General features: G+C 34.8%; 2 protein-coding genes across 3 annotated transcripts in view; both read left to right on the forward strand.

Annotated features, from left to right (window-relative positions):
* The window catches only part of LOC142318137 (uncharacterized), a 598,310-nt gene that overhangs the window by 530,883 nt on the left and 47,646 nt on the right, over positions 1–19,781 (forward strand). The window lies entirely within an intron of this gene.
* LOC142318507 (uncharacterized) lies at positions 14,553–18,387 on the forward strand. The gene is made up of 4 exons (XM_075355077.1): positions 14,553–14,796; positions 16,010–16,117; positions 16,282–17,376; positions 17,861–18,387. Exons 1-4 carry the CDS (start codon positions 14,553–14,555, stop codon positions 18,385–18,387), a joined length of 1,974 nt encoding a protein of 657 aa, XP_075211192.1.

The raw sequence follows: 19,781 nt of genomic DNA on the forward strand, positions 1-19,781 counted from the left end.
TCCTTTTACTTTCTTCATCCCTAGCATTCTTACATTTTCTACGTTCATCCATCAGCTGCAATATATCGTCTGAAACCCAAGGTTTTCTACCAGTTCTCGTTATTCCGCCTAAGTTTGCTTCTGCTGATTTAAGAATTTCCTTTTTAACATTCTCCCATTCTTCTTCTACATTTACTACCTTATCTTTTTTACTCTGACCTCTTGCGATGTCCTCCTCAAAAATCTTCTTTACCTGCTCTTCCTCAAGCTTCTCTAAATTCCACCGATTCATCTGACACCTTTTCCTCAGGTTTTTAAACCACAATCTACATTTCATTATCACCAAATTATGGTCGCAATCAATGTCTGCTCCAGGGTAAGTTTTGCAGTCAACGAGTTGATTTCTAAATCTTTGCTTAACTATCTGATACCTTGCAGTATCGACTGGATTTTTCCAATTGTATATTCTTCTATTATGATTTTTAAATTGGGTGTTGGCAATTACTAAATTATACTTCGTGCAAAACTCTATAAGTCGGTCCCCTCTTTCATTCCTTTTGCCCAGCCCGTATTCACCCACTATATTTCCTTCCTTGCCTTTTCCAATGCTTGCATTCCAATCTCCAACTATTATTAAATTTTCATCTCCTTTTAAGTGTTTAATTGCTTCATCAATCTCTTCGTATACACACTCTACTTCATAATCATCATGGGCGCTTGTAGGCATATAGACGTTAACAATCGTTGTCGGTTTAGGTTTTGATTTTATCCTTATTACAATGATTCTATCACTATGCGTTTTGAAATACTCTACTCTCTTCCCTATCTTCTTGTTCATTATGTAACCTACTCCTGCCTGCCCATTATTTGAAGCTGAGTTAATTATTCTAAAATCACCTGACCAAAAGTCGCCTTCCTCTTCCCACCGAACCTCACTAATTCCTACTACATCCACATTTATCATATCCATTTCCCTTTTTAAATTTTCTCGTCTACCAACCTATTTTAAGCTTCTAACATTCCACGCTCCGACTCGTAGAATGTTATTTTTTAATTTTCTGGTGACCCCTTCCTTAGTAGTCCCCACCCGGAGATCCGAAGGAGGGACTAGTTTACCTCCGGAATATTTTACCAAGGAAGGCGCCTCCATCATTGCTATATGAAAATGCAGAGAGCCACATTTTCTTGGAAAAAAAGCAGCTGTAGTTTTCCATTGCTTTCAGCTGCGCAGTACTCAGAGGACTGAGTGATGTTGATATGGCCGTTTAAGTCATTGTGGGTCACGCCCCTAACAACTACTGAAAGAGCTGCTGCCCTCTTTCAGGAATCATTCCTTAGTCTGGCTCTCAACAGATACCTCTCCGACATGGTTGCACTTTCGGTCCAGCTACTCTGTATCCCTGAGCACTCTAGCTCCCTCACCAACGGCAAGGTCTCATGATTCATAGAGGAGATTACCTCGAAAGTTAGAACGATATTTTGTTTTTTCGAAAAAGCACCCCCACCCCTTTTCCACCCCGTGGTCAGATTTTTCCCATTAACAAACATAACAGAGATTTTGTGTCGCTATTTTTTATGTATCAATTTGAAAGTAATTGGCGCAAAATTACGGCAGTTATTGTGTTCACAAGAAAGTGAAATATATTTATATAAATGAATATATAAGCTTTTGAACTGTCAGTGGTTTTGGGGTGTGTGGACGTGAAACGCGAAGATAAGTAGAAAGTTTCTGGAAGTCGAATCATGGTATCAATTAGAATAGTTATCTACCTAAAAGCGTACATTGTATTTATCTTTAAATTATATTAAATCTTATATCATCGTTTAATATTCACATCTTTCGGTTCACACATATAATACTGAAACAAACATCTAATACAAACAAAGCATCTAATACTGGAGCCTACTGAGAGATTATGTCACTACATAATTTCATCGATTTTTAATTGTTATTTTCTTAAACATGATTCTTCCTGTGCAATGCATTATATTGTATTATACATGTAATTTTAGAAGTCAGATCTTTATAAATCACTTGGTAGGCGTCCTAAGAGCTAATGCTCTTTTATTACGTATGTTTACTATTTGGTAAATTGCTATCATTGGTAGAGTGTTTGTGTTATTTTATTATTCATTTTGTCAATATTTATTATTATCTATGTACAGAATATACCACAAAGTTCTCCCGGAACTTTCATAGCCTGTTCTACTCATGATAATAATGGAAAACGTTCATAAAAGTATGTCCTAAAATGCTTCGTTTGCGAGTTACGGTTAGTAAAAATTTCGCTCATTTTTCAGATACCCCATTGAAGTGAACTTATACTGAAATTTGTAGGACGTAATTTACAGAATTAGTAATTTCTTATGGTTTTTGACCTGAAAAATAGAATAAAATAGTTTTCATAACCAGTATTTTTTGAGAAATCTGGGGTGGGAACCAATAGAATTGGTAAAAATCCCTGTTTTTATGTTTGACGCACAGTAACATTGTTAAATGGTAATAAACACATAACATTTTATATAGAACATGAAGAGAATTTAATTCTTAAAAAATAGTGTAAAATAAGTTGAATAAAAGAAAAAAAAAGAAAAAATTCGAATTTTATTCAGACAGTACATTACTACTTGTATCAGAAAAGTACTTTTTTAATGTAAACAAATACCAAATTCTAATTACCGATGTAAAATTTTGTAAAAATAAAAATTTACAGTTACTAATTCCTTTAAATAAACTTGAAATTACACAACAATTGTAGAGTAAAAATCTATACTTAGATAATTTTACTTTACCGCCGGTTGCTGTAGTTGTAGAAGGTTGGATGGTTGTAGAATGTATGTATGTGTAAGTATGCTAATCGATCCAGTTTGGGCGTATGCGGTTTACACCGGTTCTTTACGTTTTGACACCTAAGGAACTCAAAAAACCGGATGGTTATTTTCTGGATCTTCGTATGTAAGTGTGTGTGTTCAAGGTGTTGGCCTCTAAATCATCTTATATCTCCAGAACTACTGGACGGATATGACCAAACGTAGTGAGATTACTTCTGTATATGGAGCATCGATACCATTTAATTTTCAACTTAAAAACTCAAGGGGCTGAGGCTGTACAGCAGGTCACTCAGTATCTCTAGATGTTGCCTAATTGTATTGATATGTATTAATATTTTTAAATAAGAAATTTTACAAAATCGCATACTCACCACAAAAAAATTCTCTGAAATGCTCCAAATAAATTAGTGGCTAAGTGGGTACGGTGTGTCATTAGTACTACCTCTCACCACAAGGAGCGTACACTAACGCTACCGTCGTTAGTGTTACACTAAACACTGACGTAAAGGTGCTGTAGTCGTCTTTATTTTTTTTCTGTTTGGCCTCCGGCATCAGCTGTGGTTTAAGTCACAGATGAGCGGTAGAATTAAATAAATTAATAACAAAGTGTAAAAAAGTATTTAAAGTGACCGGTAATACCGCTACATCCGCGCAACTGAAATACGGTATGCGCGCGCGCTTTACTTAGAATCATTGAATTAAATAAACAAAACATATTGTATTTAAATAAAATGGTAAATATTTTAAATTAAGTTGTGTGTATGGGTGTGTGTAAGCCGTGCATCAGAAGAAAGCCGTGTGATTGGAAATTTCTACAACTGTGTTGTCAGTTTTTTTTTATTAATGACAGAAATAAAATGACATGACAGAAATCTGTGGGAAATCTTTCGCTAGTCGTAACTCGAAAACAGTGCGTTTCCATATCTATGTTTATATCAACTTTTTTGTTGATATGTATGGGATATGGAAATGGAATTTTTCAGTGTGAAAAATGCCACGCCTAACCGGGATTCGAACCGGAACCTCAGCATGAAAGGCCGAGAAGCTACCACTCCGCTACGGAGGTAGACGGAGTGGATTTCTTTCTACACTCGCACTAATCTATACAATTGGTATATATCGATTAGTTATTATATGTTATGGCAATATATAACATTACCAACTAATAATAGTTATATTATTAAAATTTATCATATTTTATTTTTTCTTAATGTGTCACACACATAAATTAAAATATTTTCTTAAAAAATACTAATAATAACTGCGTCGAAAAGAGTAAATATATAAAAATAATGAAATATTGATTTTCCTTTTAACTGACAGAAAATTCATTTAATAAAAATAACTTTCTTTTCAACCCACGCAAAGCGTAGGTCGACAACTCTACACTTTCAATAATAATACTGAAAAGAATGTAGTATAGTTATAAAAAATCATATAATAACCTATCAGGTCACTGTAGGTAACCTGTATCAGGTTATTATTAAATAATAACAAGGTTAGCTGAAAACGGAGTTAATAAGATGACATATTTACGGATTGTACACCACATTGCCATGCACTGAGGTATTGCTGTGTACTATATATATATGTACAAGTGTATCCTCTTTCACACCGTCGTTAATAGTAGAAGGTTGCATGTGGTTTATTGTCATAAAGGTTTTCTATTAATAATTTTTTTTTTTTGGCGGCTAGAAAATTTAAACAGATGATTTATTGATTCTTTCCTTGACACATATTGTTAAAATGTATCACTTTTCTTAAGCGAAATAATTTTCATTATATTGAACATTTTCAATAGCTTTTACTTTTTGTCTTTTAAAATTTTAATTAATCATTATTGACTGTTTTATTTATTTACATTCTCTTTTTTAAAAATTGTAATTAAATTAAACAAAAGAATTTCTTTTGTGAACTCAAAAATCAAGTTTTCTTATTATTAGGTAGTAGTAACAAAATAGCGTTTACTATTTAGAAAAAATTTTTTATTTTTTTATTTTAATAGTATTATACAAACATAATTTACGTTTTGACATCATTTTTCTCTAGTTTTCTGTGTCGCGGAATCGATTGGAAAAGATTCCAAATCAATTTCTCTTACAGTTAAAGACTTAGGAAGTTTTCTTAAAAATTTTCTAAGGAAATAGAGCTTTCAAACATTTATTAAATTCTACTTAGAAGTGCTTTCAAATGTCACCAAAACCGTTAAAATCGGTCTGGTAGAATTGTAGAAATAGTGGTTACCTTACACTATTATTATAATCGATTTTTTTTTTTACAGTACTTAAAATAATCTCATTTAATTAACATTCAACTGATTAGGAGCAGAAAAATTTATTTTATTTTATTCCTATTTTTCCTGTGTTTTTTTTTCTGCGGTTGGACAGGAGTAATTTAGTGGTAATTTACTAACGGATACTCGTTCGGACGATAACCTAAAGGAAATAGAGCTTTCAAACATTTATTAAATTCTACTTAGAAGTGCTTTCAAATGTCACCAAAACCGTTAAAATCGGTCTGGTAGAATTGTAGAAATAGTGGTTACCTTACACTATTATTATAATCGATTTTTTTTTTTACAGTACTTAAAATAATCTCATTTAATTAACATTCAACTGATTAGGAGCAGAAAAATTTATTTTATTTTATTCCTATTTTTCCTGTGTTTTTTTTCTGCGGTTGGACAGGAGTAATTTAGTGGTAATTTACTAACGGATACTCGTTCGGACGATAACCTAGCACAAGGAATAATATGCTATGTTTATCGCAGAAAGGATTCTCCATTAATTTGTGGCTTTAAACTATACATTCATCCTGTGTTATGGCTTTGATGTTTACACAAATAGCAATAGTTCAGAATTGTTCCACTTAAAATTAATAATATAATTTAATTTTTGGTAGGCGTAGTGTAACCCTCCGGGTTGGTCTAGTGGTGAACTGGTCATCTCAAATCGGCTGATTTCGAAGTCGAGAGTTCTAAGGTTCAAATCCTAGTAAAGGCAGTTACTTTTGCACGATTTTGAATACTAGATCGTGGATACCGGTGTACTTTGGTGGTTGGGTTTCAATTAATTACACATCTCGGGAACGGTCGACCTGAGACTGTACAAGACTACACTTCATTTACATTCATGCATATCATCCACTAAAAAATACCTTTCGGGTGTTCCCGAGGCTAAAAAAAAAGGGAGAAATTATAACGATAAGCAATAGAGTGGTATTCGGCTCAATGAAGGCAGGGCAACGGAAAATCAGTTAAATTATTACTTTCCTTATAATTTTAGAAAACTTCTAACAATCAAGTTCAAATAAAGTTTGTACAGAGTTTCATATTTCCCACATTTTTACAGAATTTCACTTTTTTTTTATAAGACGAGTATAAATAAAAAAAAAATAAATTTAGTAAATGTTCCTACTTCAAGACTCTCTATTTATCTATAGTCAAAAAATAGATAGCACAAGTACAAGTGGGAGATACTTAAAAATATTAAAAGGGAAGAAAGTATGATTATAACATATTATTTTAAAGGGTATTGAAAAGAAAAATTTTGACATAAAAAACTTCGGATTACGAAAACCTTAAGCCAAGTTACATATTTACTATGTTTCACAACTAGTTTCAAAAGTAGCTTGTAATTACCAGTAGTGGTCCCATAGAAAAATAGATTGTTTTGAGTTCAGAGAATTTGCAAAACCCTTTTTTCTTTAGTGTTGAGTAGTTATCTTAGAGCTACTGAAGACCATTTTTGAACTAGCTTTGAATTTGAGTTATTGTAGTCCGATGATTTTTACGTAAAAATTTGTATTTTCAATCCCCATCAAAATGATGTGTCAAAATCATACCCTTTATATTATAAATGCCCCAAATGGGGACTCTATGATCCTTCGAATTTAGTGAATTCATGCAGAACGATAGATCGTTCGGAAATAGTAGCATTTCCTAAATTTCACTTTTTATGTTAACTGTTGAAAAATTATTTAAGGGTTCCAATACATTATTACACCCAGTAGATGTATATATATATATAAAACGCATTCCTGAAATCCTTATTTTAACATTAAGTAGTAGGTACATAATATCGTTTCTCGGTAAACTTTCCTTTTTATTTTATTGATATGCAGTTTTCTCGACTTTGCATTCCTTAGGGAAGGCTATTTTCATATGGACACTTATTTTAAAGGCCTACCGTCGCTTTAAATGGAAATAACATTTAAAAAATAATAAAAGGCTTTGATATAAATATATTTTTTTTTTGTTCCACAACCAGTATATTTATTACAATCAGCTTTCTGTAGTCGCCTTCCCTGGTTGATTAACTTCAGTAATTTCCTTGTTGAGATCGATCTAATCGGAAAGTTGACTGGCATTGGACTCTCTAAGGTTTAATATCCTCGTCACTAGAACCCTCTTCATTGTGAAGTTGGAAAGTTTCGCCTAAGTTTGAAGGAAATAAATCGGCTTTTCCTTTGTCATCCCTCACTTATGATTCAGTACGTCCATCTAGTGCCGGTAGCATAGTCGTAGATCGTTGTAGCCCCTTCGTAGCCTTCCATAAGGTGCATCCGCGTCTCTATTCAGGTTAAAAAGATTTCCGATGTGGTCCTTGAATGTTTTGTCTCTGACAGTCTTCAACAAACTCCTCAGTCTCCGCGCAGCCCTATTAAGAAGTGTTCTGTCTTCTGGCCTCCTGAATCTATGCCAATTAGATCAGTCACTTCTCTCGGATAGATATTGTCTCTGGCTGAATGTACTTCCTCTGGTGTAGATTGCCATGCACCTTCCTGCATGTCCGATGTTAGAAAGTATGTTGCATAGTCAATTTTCTCAGGGATATCGAGCGGAAATGGGTCAATCAGGTCCTCCTCGATCTAGTCCTAATAAGAGACCCATCTGTTCGTTTTGTATGCAGGATAGGCCTCTTTTTTCTTCCTCAGAATTGTCGTGCTGACTGTAAGTGAAACGCGCGAGTGATCCGACATCGAATCATAGCTATTTTCAACTAGAGTGTATTTAGATGATATATCTGAAGTGATAAAAAAGCCAAGTAAATCCGGGATCTTTGTTAGGTCCGTAGGCCAGTATGTCGGCTGAAATCCCGAGCTACATCCAGGCGTGAACACACCTCCTCAACATCCTTCCTCTGCTGCTTGTCAACCGCGAACCCCACAACGGGTCTTTGGCGTTCCAGTCCCTTCCAGCAATAAACCTGGAACCTAATGTTGAAAAGTATTTGGAGAAAAACTCGTTATAGTATGGCGCGGAGAACAGTACACCGCGGACATTCTTACAGGTTACTTCAACCGTGGTTGCCTGAATCTGGTTAGTGCAGAAACCTGGAATTTGAGATTTCCTGATTAGTATCGCAGTTCTCCTATGAGCTCTCCCGTCTGGGTGATTTGTTACATATACCGAGAAACCTTGAAGCCTAAAGTAATCCTGGTCTGTAAAGTGCATCTCTGATACTAGTATTACGTTCAGATAATTAGTAATTGGCATCATTTGTAATGCTTTCCGCCTACAAAATAGGCAGTTAATGTTCCATTTAACGATCCGGAGAAATGTTTTCAGTAATCGATTTTTGAGGGTACCTGAGTAAACAAGGTTATCAGACTTCTCTACATTATTCTCACCATTACTGCCATCTGTCGCAGCGTAGGTTCATTGGAGGGAATGAGGCTTTGCGCCTACGTTCCCAGGTGCTCCACGCTTCAACGTCGGGAAATTTTTATCATCAATTGTAAGCCCGGTAGCCCTACAGCTAGCATATTCGACTCTTGGAGTAAGTTGTGAGTTCCGATTCGTCTTTTGCCTTTGTTTCCTCTTTAATATTTCTTGGTACCCTCTGCAGCCTCAATAGTTTGCCGGATGGTCTGATTGACATAAAGCACAGGTTGCAGGTGTGTTCCTGTTCTTTCTGGAACAATCAGCTGTTTGGTGGCCTTTCCCACACTTTATACAGCGGAAGAGCCTCATGCAATTGTTATTGGTGTGCCCGTACTGTTGGCACCTGAACTGCCCGAGGCCTGTTGGTTTCCACTGTGTTTCGAACGACACGCTGCAATTCGCAACGTATTTTAACTCAGATATATTTTTATTGTTCTCCTGCGGCTCTAGGTTCACGAAAAATGTTGATGTAGGCTCTTAAGTTACTCTATGGCGTGCTTTATTAAGTCCTTCCCCCCATGCCCGTGGCTTCGATTTCTTTCTTGATCATCTCCAGTGAGTCGAGTGGTGCAGGTTCTTAATCGCAACACGAAAGGCTCGTTGATTCTTTCAGGTAAAGGTATGAACTATTTATCCATGTTCCCGAACTATATTTATGATTTTCTTGTAAGCTTCAATATCTTTAGAAATTATTCAAGTTGCTTAACTCCCATCAGTCTAATGTTGCAATTTCCCTTACACACAACCGTTTCTATCAGTTCGTATAACCTTAGCACATCATTTATCCCGTAAAGTACAATAAGTGGAGGCTTAACGGGTTCCGTTTGGTTTATAATATTCGTTATTCGTATACTTTAATGGAAGGCTACTAAGTCTGTTTGATGTGGGTAATCCTTCATGGCAAGGATTATGAATGCAGTTTGTTTTCTCGGCATAGGTATGGTTCTCCACTGACTAGAAGTAGGTTGGGATTCCATAATTAAAATGTCGTTATCGATTGAATTTCAGGATAAATTGTGTGCTATTCGACGACGTTAATGGACCATGTTTTCTTGATGTTACCTGATAACCTGCACATTCAGACTTCCCATCATCGATCGTATCAGCTGGTACGGAATCCATCCTAATCTCGATGTTAGTCGGACCGAAGCCCGAATATAAGTAGAAAAAATGAAATACAATTAATTATACCTTTAAAATAGTTGTTAGTTGCTTCTTACCCACAAAAATCACTCACAATAATCCCGCACAAAGTAACAAAACACAATTTTATTTTTAAAAACTCACCTTAATCTCCTTAATCACCTTAAATCATCCTTAATCTTAATAACAGCGTTTTATTATTCAAATACAATTTTTAAAAAAATTCATTAAATACATAGTTTTTAAATCGGCGTCAAATTAAGAATTAGTACGTTGTTATATTTTTAAATTTGTTTCGATTTCAAAAAGTCGACATTTATAGAAAAAAAAAATTACCTTTTTCGTTCAGTTAATTTCCTGCTTAACTCAAAGAGTATGATTTGTTTTTTGATATTGCAGCATTACATTTTAAAATCAGTATTTTATAGATTTTAATACATATTAGATTAAAAATTAAATAAACTTAATTCTACGACTACTTAAGTTGTTCATTGACATTTTTTTAAGCCGATGGTAAATAAAAGCTAAGAATCTTGTTTATTTTTTACAAGCCCCATGGGGCCCGGATGTGATGATCTATACCAAAATATAGAAAATATAGATCGTTTTCAGGAAGGAGCATTTGCGAAATTTAATTATTTTATATTTAACAGTTGAAAAATTATTTAAGGATTTTCATACTTTATTAGTAATATATATATAAATATATACGAGTATATATATATATATTTATATTATAGTGAGAACATATTTAGGTGTATACATGAACTTAAATTTTATACAATATTATGTAGAAATAAATTTATTATTTATATTATAAAGGTGTTTTTAGTTTGGAAAAAATAAAACCTATTCAGTAATATTTATATTTATAAACTAATGATTACACGTTATAGTTTTTTTTAATTTATGGTTCTTTTTCGTATACTTGTAAGTATTCTTTTTTCCATAAATAAAACCGGTTTCAAATAACATTTCCTAAAACTATTCAAAAAGTAAACATAATTATTAGACCATTAGTAATAGATTATTAAAAATGTACATCTGAAAATTGTTTTACAATCACTTGAACGTAAAAAAAGTAAATTTCTATTTTTTACTACTTTATTTGAGTAATAATTCATTTTTTTTAAAATCGGTGAGAATTGAATGTTTCAATTAAAAAGCATTAATCATTAAAAAATTGTTCAATTCTTTTTTAATTTTAAGTTTAGATTAAAATAAAACGATCCACATGTATACACAATGTACAACAATATTTAGTCTCACTAATTGATTATCATAATCTAGTCCAAACAGGATTTAAAAGAATGTTGAATTTTGTCAGGAGTATTCCCTTAGGAAGTTGTTATTAAGAACAGGTTTTCTCTTTACTCATCCCTAAAATAGTAAATGGATAAATATCGACTTCTCAAAAATCGGTGAAATTTTTACATTTATTGAGGTACACCTTGAATTATAAACATTTATTTTAAATTAAAAATTCCATAAATTGACTAATTAATAGATCAATCCACCCCTAAATATATATTTTAAATTCCCGTTGCCTTGGCCGGCGGTATTCTCGATGGCCACAAGATCTACCACAATCGCTATGTCCTTGTCCACACTATCAAAGCAGGAACCCTTCTTATCTTACATAATTATAAACAGTTCTAGGCCAACGTTTAACAACTAGACCCACAACCTCATCATCCTCAATACCATGTTCAAGCTGCGGTAAAATCTTGTCATTCTCGGGCTTAGCTTCAGTCTGAGTTGCAGTCTCCTGTGTGCTTACCTCCAATGGTTTCTTAGACAAGGCCATCTTAAATCCTGCCATCTGTTTAACTATATCATATATATCTGCCTCCACATGTTTAATTTCTTCTTTTTTTTATGCGTTATTTTTATCAATCAATTTATGCAAAATACGAGCTGCTGCCTCCAACGAATACACTCGACCAAATTGATCTCCGGGTCACTGTCCCCAGTACTGGGAGGCGCCGTTTCTTGCGATCTTCTCTAGGCCTATTATCTACAGCATCCAGTATCGGCGTAGCCACCATGACTAGCGGTAATGTGCCCTCTGAAGCATCCTCAGCACTCTACTTACTGGTAGACGCCTCTCCTCTCACAGGTGAACGATCCAGGACCTTCCCAGGCTTAAATAGGTCTCCATCCATATTCTTCAACTTCCTCGGCTCTAGGAGATAGATGGACGCTCAACGATTTCAGATTCTGACTCAGTGCCAAACTTCCTTTAATTTGATACCCCACTCGTCTATACTGAGGGGGTCCTGGGAAGGACTGGGAGGTAGATAAAATGTGTCTTCAAAAAAGTGATAAAAATTTGGGAGGTCACAAACGTTTGGGGGGTTAACGGAAGGGAAAGGGCCCGGTTTGCCTAGATCCGGGAGGGTTTTGGGATAGGGAGTCGGGGTTAGTGTACGAAGGGGGAGCGTAGGTTATGTTTGATTAGATTATGTTGATTCCGTGTAATGACGAAACGCGCACGTATATCAACACAAGCTAACCAAACATAACCTACGCTCACTTCCCTCGCTAACTTCGTCTAATTAACTTTAAATATACAAATTATATATATTTTACCTATTTAGGTGGCCAGTACACACGAATTTCGTTTAAGAATGCCTCAAAAGTATAACCTCAGTAGGGTATCCGTATAAACGGTAAGTACCAAATTTATTTCCATAATGTTAATTTGTATTAATGTAAAAAATTGTATTATTTATTATTAACACACGATATAATATTAATTACATTCTCTCGAAATTTCATTTTTCGTCTTCACCGTACGTAAATAATCTTTTTCCACCATTGAACTATAAATAAAAATTGTAAAAATCAAGATAAAATTAGTGACGGTAACACATCAAACCGTATAGGTTCGTGACTGACTGATTTTAATCAGCCGTACCTGCTGACCGTCAATGGTAAAGGAACGCATATTCAGCCGAGGTCCGGCATTTTCTGAAAAATTCTTCCAATATGAAATTAAATAAACTGCCCACTCAAACCTTTATTCCTAGGCGAAAATCCTTTACGAGAATAAATTGTTGCGATAGGTAGTTCAGAGTAATTTTTAATAAAGTGAAATCAGTTAATCTTTCTTTTGGATATCTGTCAAATATTTTTTGATAAAAGTTTTAAAGTCGATATAGTAGAATTGGTTAACAGCTTTCAGTTGTTTTTTTTTTGTCTTCAGTCATTTGACTGGTTTGATGCAGCCCTCCAAGATTCCCTATCTAGTGCTAGTCGTTTCATTTTGGTATACCCCCTACATCCTACATCCCTAACAACTTGTTTTACGTATTCCAAATGTGGCCTGCCTACACAATTTTTTCCTTCTACCTGTCCTTCCAATATTAAAGCGACTATTCCAGGATGCCTTAATATGTGGCCTATAAGTCTGTCTCTTCTTTTAACTATATTTTCCAAATGCTTCTTTCTTCATCTATTTGCTACAACATCTCTTCATTTGTCACTTTATCCACCCATCTGATTTTTAAAATTCTCCTGTAGCACCACATTTCAAAAGCTTCTAATCTTTTCTTCTCAGATACTCCAATTGTCCAAGTTTCACTTCCATATAAAGCGACACTCCAAACATATACTTTCAAAAATCTTTTCCTGACATTTAAATTAATTTTTGATGTAAACAAATTATATTTCTGACTGAAGGCTCGTTTCGCTATTCGGCATTTTATATCGCACCTGCTTCGTCCATCTTTAATAATTTTACTTCCCAAATAACAAAATTCTTTTATCTCCATTTTTTTCTCCTCCTATTTTCACATTCAGTAGTCCATCTTTATTATTTCTACAACATTTCATTACTTTTGTTTTGTTCTTGTTATTTTCATGCTATAGTTCTTGCGTAGGACTTCATCTATGTCATTCATTGTTTCTTCTAAATACTTTTTACTCTCGGCTAGAATTACTATATCATCAGCAAATCGTAGCATCTTTATCTTTTCACCTTGTACTGTTACTCCGAATCTAAATTGTTCTTTAACATCATTAACTACTAGTTCCATGTAAAGATTAAAAAGTAACGGGGATAGGGAACATCCTTGTCGGACTCCCTTTCTTATTACGGCTTCTTTCCTCTGTTCTTCAATTATTACTGTTGCTGTTGCGTCGCTTCCTTGCGGCAGAAGAGTGAACTATTCTTGTATCATAGTAATAAGTTAGTGTGCTACAAGCAACCATACTATAGAGCCGAGTCGCCAACTAATGTATCAATATTCTTTTATTAGTAAAGTTATTAGTATCATAGTATGTTTAATTCAAGTTTTTTTATTCTACAGTCCACTTTATGTTAACTTCAACTATCAACACACACACACATATTGGTCCACCGACCGGATGTATATCAGTGAAAATACGATCCTTTTTCTTCGAATCATAAGCGACTAGTGCCATGATACTATCATTCTATCTATTTGTGTAGCTATTTCTATCTATTTGTATTTGTGTTGTTATTCAAACGGAACAATGGCTATGAATTAGGAGCTGTATTTTTGTAAAACTATACGAATATTACTAATACTCAGCCATCTCCAGACATCGCGTCGGCAGTGTTGATGCAGCCTACATTCCATCGCCGTTACTACATCGACGTGTCAGGCGTTATCGGTAAGCTGACTGCCACTCTTATAACATTATAATTAATCTGTTAATGCCTGTTTACGTTAATTATCCTTATTTAATTTACAGCAGTACGTACGCCTTGCTTATCTCATATCCTTACGTAACCCTACTTAAAAATTACCATTATCAATTTAAAACTACCAAACCTATTTATCTTATATTTATATTCCTTTCATTTATCATTATTTCCTTAGTTTATTGTTTGTTAATATTATTTCTTATCGCAATTATTCAAACTTGTTATTGATTACATCTTGTATTATTCGAACTGACTAAAATGCCTAATCCAGATGATGAAATAGGTAATAAGATGCTTACAACAGATTTTGAAACCCAAATGAAACAAAACAGGTGTAAACGAGGTACATTTAAAGGCTCTATTACGCGCATAAAAACATTTGTAGAGTCTCTAGACTCTGAAAAACCAGATCTTGATTTAGTAAAGGTCAAACTGGATCATTTAGAAACAACTTGGCATAAATATGATGAGGTGCAAACCCTTTTAGAACTTAACCACGAAAGTGAAGAAGCAGATAGGGAAGAAGTGGAAGAAATATTTCTTATTCTTAAATCAAAGTTACAAAAAATCTTAAATTCCAACTGCCATAGATCATTGTCTCCAAGCTCATCTAGTTCGTCTAGAAATTCTAACTGCAGCAATCATAAAAACGATAAATCTATTATTCTTCCAAAAATAAATTTGCCGAAATTTAATGGTTCCTATGAAAACTGGTTAACGTTTAGTGCATTTTTCCGTGTAGTAATTCATGACTACGAAAATTTAACGGTACTTAAAAATTTTCATTACTTGACATCATCATTAACTGATTCCGCTCTACAAATAATCAAAAACTTATCGGTCACAGCTGATAATTATACAGTCGCCTGGAAATTACTCAAAACTAGGTTTATCAACAAGCTACTCATAGCTTCAAAACATGCTCGTGAAATACTTAATGTTCAGAGTATTCCAAAGGAATCTGCATCTGGCATAATTAATTTTATTGATACAATGTCGAGTAATATAAATGCGTTAAAGGCATTAAAACTCGAGACTAATTATGCAGAATTTGTTTTAACCCAATTATTTGTCCAGCAAGCAGACCAAGTTGCTTAGAGTTGCGTATAGTTGCTTAGACCAAGCAACTATACGGGCCTGGGAATCCACCATATCGATTGATACCTTCCCGGATATCGATCAGTTTATCAGTTTCCTAGAAAGGCGCAGACAAATCTTAGAAAGTTCTGTTTCAGAGTCTCAAGGCAACAATTCTCAAAAATATTCGGTAGATTCGCATTGCACGAAACAATACAATCAATTTAAACGAGACAAAGACTTTAAGTCTTCTCAGAAAATTCATGCTCATGCAGTTAGTATAGCAAACTCAGAATGTCCTTACTGTAAGCAACCTCATTTACTCTACAAATGTATGAATTTTCTTAAGTTGCCAGTAAATGGTAGAATATCATTCGTCAAAACGCACAGATTATGTTTTAACTGTCTTAATAGTAACCACAATGTCAAAGAATGTTATAATTCTCATTATTGTAAATACTGTAAGCGTAATCATCATCCAATCTTGCACGACAATGCATTCTCCCAAGTTAAGGAATCTAACACTACTTCTAAGGATAAAACAGAAGTCACAGTTAAAGGGATAGCTCAGGTTGACCCAAACGTGTGCAGTAACTATTGCAGTTTAAAGATTCAGAGCGCGACATGAGTTTTACTAGCCACTGCTATAGTTGGTGTCAAGGATTCACAAAAAACGCTACAATCTTGCAGGGTGTTGCTTGATGCAGGCTCGCAAGCTAACTTCATTACTGAAGACACGGTTCAGCGTTTAAAATAAAAGCGTGAACGGGAAAATCTACCAATGGAATAAATAACATTTCAGCCACCGTAAAATACAGTGTTACCGTTCAGTTACATTCAAATTATCAAGAATATGCTACTACAATTAAATGTTTTGTTTTACCTTGTATTACAAGTTCTATGCCCTCAGAACCCATCAATACGAGTACGTGGAACATTCCAAAATTCGTAAAACTTGCGGATTATCATTTTAACACACCCGGTAATATAGACATATTGATAGGATCTGAATTGTATTTACATTTAATGAAGAAGGGTCAAATAAAGAAAACTGAGAACTTCCCAGTCATTCAAGAAACCACATTAGGTTGGATAGTCGCAGGTAAATTACCATCAACAGATGAAAATGAAAACCCGCCTAAGATAACGTCACTATTTATTAATTCAGAACTAAATATTCAAAATCAGTTAAAACAATTTTGGGAACTGGAGGAGATTAAAACTACTCCTCGCACCAAGGAAGAAAGTATGTGCGAACAGCATTTTCTGGAAAACCTCAAGCGAAATCAAGATGGCAGATTCATTGTTAGATTACCCAGACGACAAAACCATACAACCCTTGGCGATTCTTTCGACAATGCGCATTGCAGATTCTTGTTATTAGAGAGGAAATTAAACAAAGTCACTAATCTTAAGGAGGATTATAGCAATTTTATGAAGAGATATCTTGAACTCGATCACATGCAGGTAATTGAACAACCAACAAGAAACGATGCTTTGACATGCAATGATGCCTTTGAGAGACCATACTATCTACCACATCACGCAGTATTCAAACAAACCAGTAGTACCACCAAACTACGAGTAGTATTCGATGCCTCAGCTAAGGCTGACAATGGAATATCCCTTAACGACACGCTCATAGTAGGTCCGACTGTGCAGCAAGACTTAATATCGATAGTATTACGCTTTAGAACACATGTATACGCTATGACCGCTGACATTGCGAAAATGTATAGGCAAGTACTGGTTGATCCAAGGGATTATGATCTTCAAAGGATTATATGGCGAAATTCTGTTGAAGAAGAAATTGGCCATTACCAACTAAAAACAATAGCATATGGAACAGCATCCGCGCCATTTTTCGCCACAAGATGCATTATACAACTGGCCAACGAAAACTCAAAACAATTTCCTAAGGCTTCTGAAGTGATACGTCATGACTTCTACGTAGATGACTTACAAACTGGTGCTGATGATTTAACTGAGACAATGCAACTGCAAGGTGAAATAACAACGATTCTAAAGCAAGCGGGATTCGAACTACGTAAATGGTGCTCTAACAGCTCAACTCTCCTGGAATCCGTATCCGAAACCGATGATTCAAACCATACATTTAACTTTTCTAGCGAGGGAATCAACACATTAGGTTTAATTTGGAACCACATTCAAGATACGTTATGTTTTTCAACTAATGTAAAAACCGACAACTTATTTACTAAAAGATCAGTATTGGCCACAATATCTTCAATATTCAACCCCCTTGGTCTGTTAGGTCCAATTATTATGCAGTGTAAGGTATTCATGCAACAATTATGGCTCCAAAATCTAGAATGGGACGATAAACCTCCAGAAAACCTTCTTAATAAATGGTCTGACATTTGTAAAAAAACTTCCATTCATCGAGCAAATTAAGATTCCTAGATTAGTCAAGTGTACTGGAAAAATATTTGATATACAATTACATGGATTTTCTGACGCTTCAAAAGATGGTTATGGAGCTTGTATATACTTACGTTCAGTTAACACCTTTGGAAATATATCAGTTAAACTCCTTTGCTCTAAATCGCGGGTGGCTCCAGTAAAACAAATATCTATTCCAAGATTGGAATTATGTGGAGCACTCTTGATGGCAAGGTTGCTTAACTTTGTAAACCTTGCACTTAAATTAACTATAAATAAAATTTATTTATGGACTGATTCTACAGTTGTACTTTCTTGGATATCAGCATTACCAACAAAATGGAAGACCTTCGTAGCAAATCGAGTTTCAGAAATCCAAGACTTAACCGATGGCTGTGTTTGGGGACATGTTTCTACAGATGAAAATCCAGCTGATGTACTTTCTCGTGGAAACGACGCATTTGAATTACAGATCAATCAATTATGGTGGTATGGGCCTTCTTGGCTTAACAAACCGTCAGAATACTGGAATCATAAACCTTTTGATGAAACTAACTTAAAAGCTGAGATTGTTCAATTGAACTTCGCAATGTACCTACTTCATTTGCGGTAACCACAGATTTGTCAGACTCATTTTCGTCTTTACAAAAAATGATAAATACGCTTTCTTATTGTATAAGATTTTTTAAAATTTTGAAAACTAAAGATAATAGTATCAATAGAGATGTCTTATCAGTTAAGGAAAATGAATCTACTTTGTTACGTTGTATCATACATACCCAAAACATTAATTTTCAAACTGAAATCAAGAAATTGATCACCAATTCAAGCATCTCCAAAGATAGTAAATTGTATTCGTTACATCCATTCCTAGACAGCACGAACTGCTTAAGAGTAGGAGGAAGATTGCAACTATCTCAATTGAATTTTGATGGCAAGCATCCGATTATTCTTCCACCCAAATCCAATCTAACTAAATTAATAGTCATAAACGAGCATTTGAGAATGTTACATGCAGGACCTCAATTGGTTCATTCTCAATTACGTGAGAGGTACTGGATAATAAATGGTAAAAATGTCATCAGATCAATTTTGCTCAAGTGCCTATTATGCTTCCGGTTTAAGCCAAAACCGTCACAACAATTAATGGGTCAATTGCCGAGCCATCGCACTCAGGTAACATACAAACCATTTATGAACTCTGGTATAGATTACGCCGGACCTCTGACAATTTGGCATGGTGGGCGGAATTCAAAGATAAAAACAAAATGTTATGTCGCTCTATTTATTTGTCTTTCTACAAAGGCGATACATTTGGAATTAGTCAGCGATTTATCAACTCATGCGTTCTTAGCAGCACTGAGGAGATTTACTTCAAGAAGAGGTCTATCCTCAAACATTTATAGCGATAATGGAACGAACTTCGTGGGCGCAAATAATTTGCTTCGCTCGATGTACTCATTTTTAAATACTAGCCACGTGAGACAAAAAATAGTAAACTCTGCATCTGAAAATGGCATCCAGTGGCACTTTATACCTCCCAAATCCCCTCATTTTGGAGGCCTTTGGGAGGCAGCTGTAAAGTCAGTAAAATTTCACCTCCGACGTATGGTAGGAAATGTAGCCTTTGCGTTTGAAGAGCTCAATACTATTCTGACTCAGATTGAAGCTTGTCTTAATTCTCGACCTTTATGTGCCTTATCTTGCAACCCATCCGACCCAAAGTCTTTGACACCTGGACATTTTCTTGTAGGCGGCCTACTTACTTCCTTGCCAGATCATAACCTAACTGACATCCCTATAAACAGGCTTAACAGGTGGCAGTTAGTTCAGCGATGTGTTCAACATGTTTGGCATCGATGGTCCGCTGATTACTTATCTCAGCTCCAGCAACGCTCTAAATGGAAATCCGAATCACCATCTCTGAAACCTGGAAATTTGGTGCTAATGAAGGAAGACAACATTCCTCCTCTTCAATGGAAGCTGGGAATAGTTGAGAACGTTCAT

This window comes from Lycorma delicatula, chromosome 1 (assembly GCF_047948215.1).
Source record: "Lycorma delicatula isolate Av1 chromosome 1, ASM4794821v1, whole genome shotgun sequence".
Classification (NCBI taxonomy): Eukaryota; Metazoa; Arthropoda; class Insecta; order Hemiptera; family Fulgoridae; genus Lycorma; species Lycorma delicatula.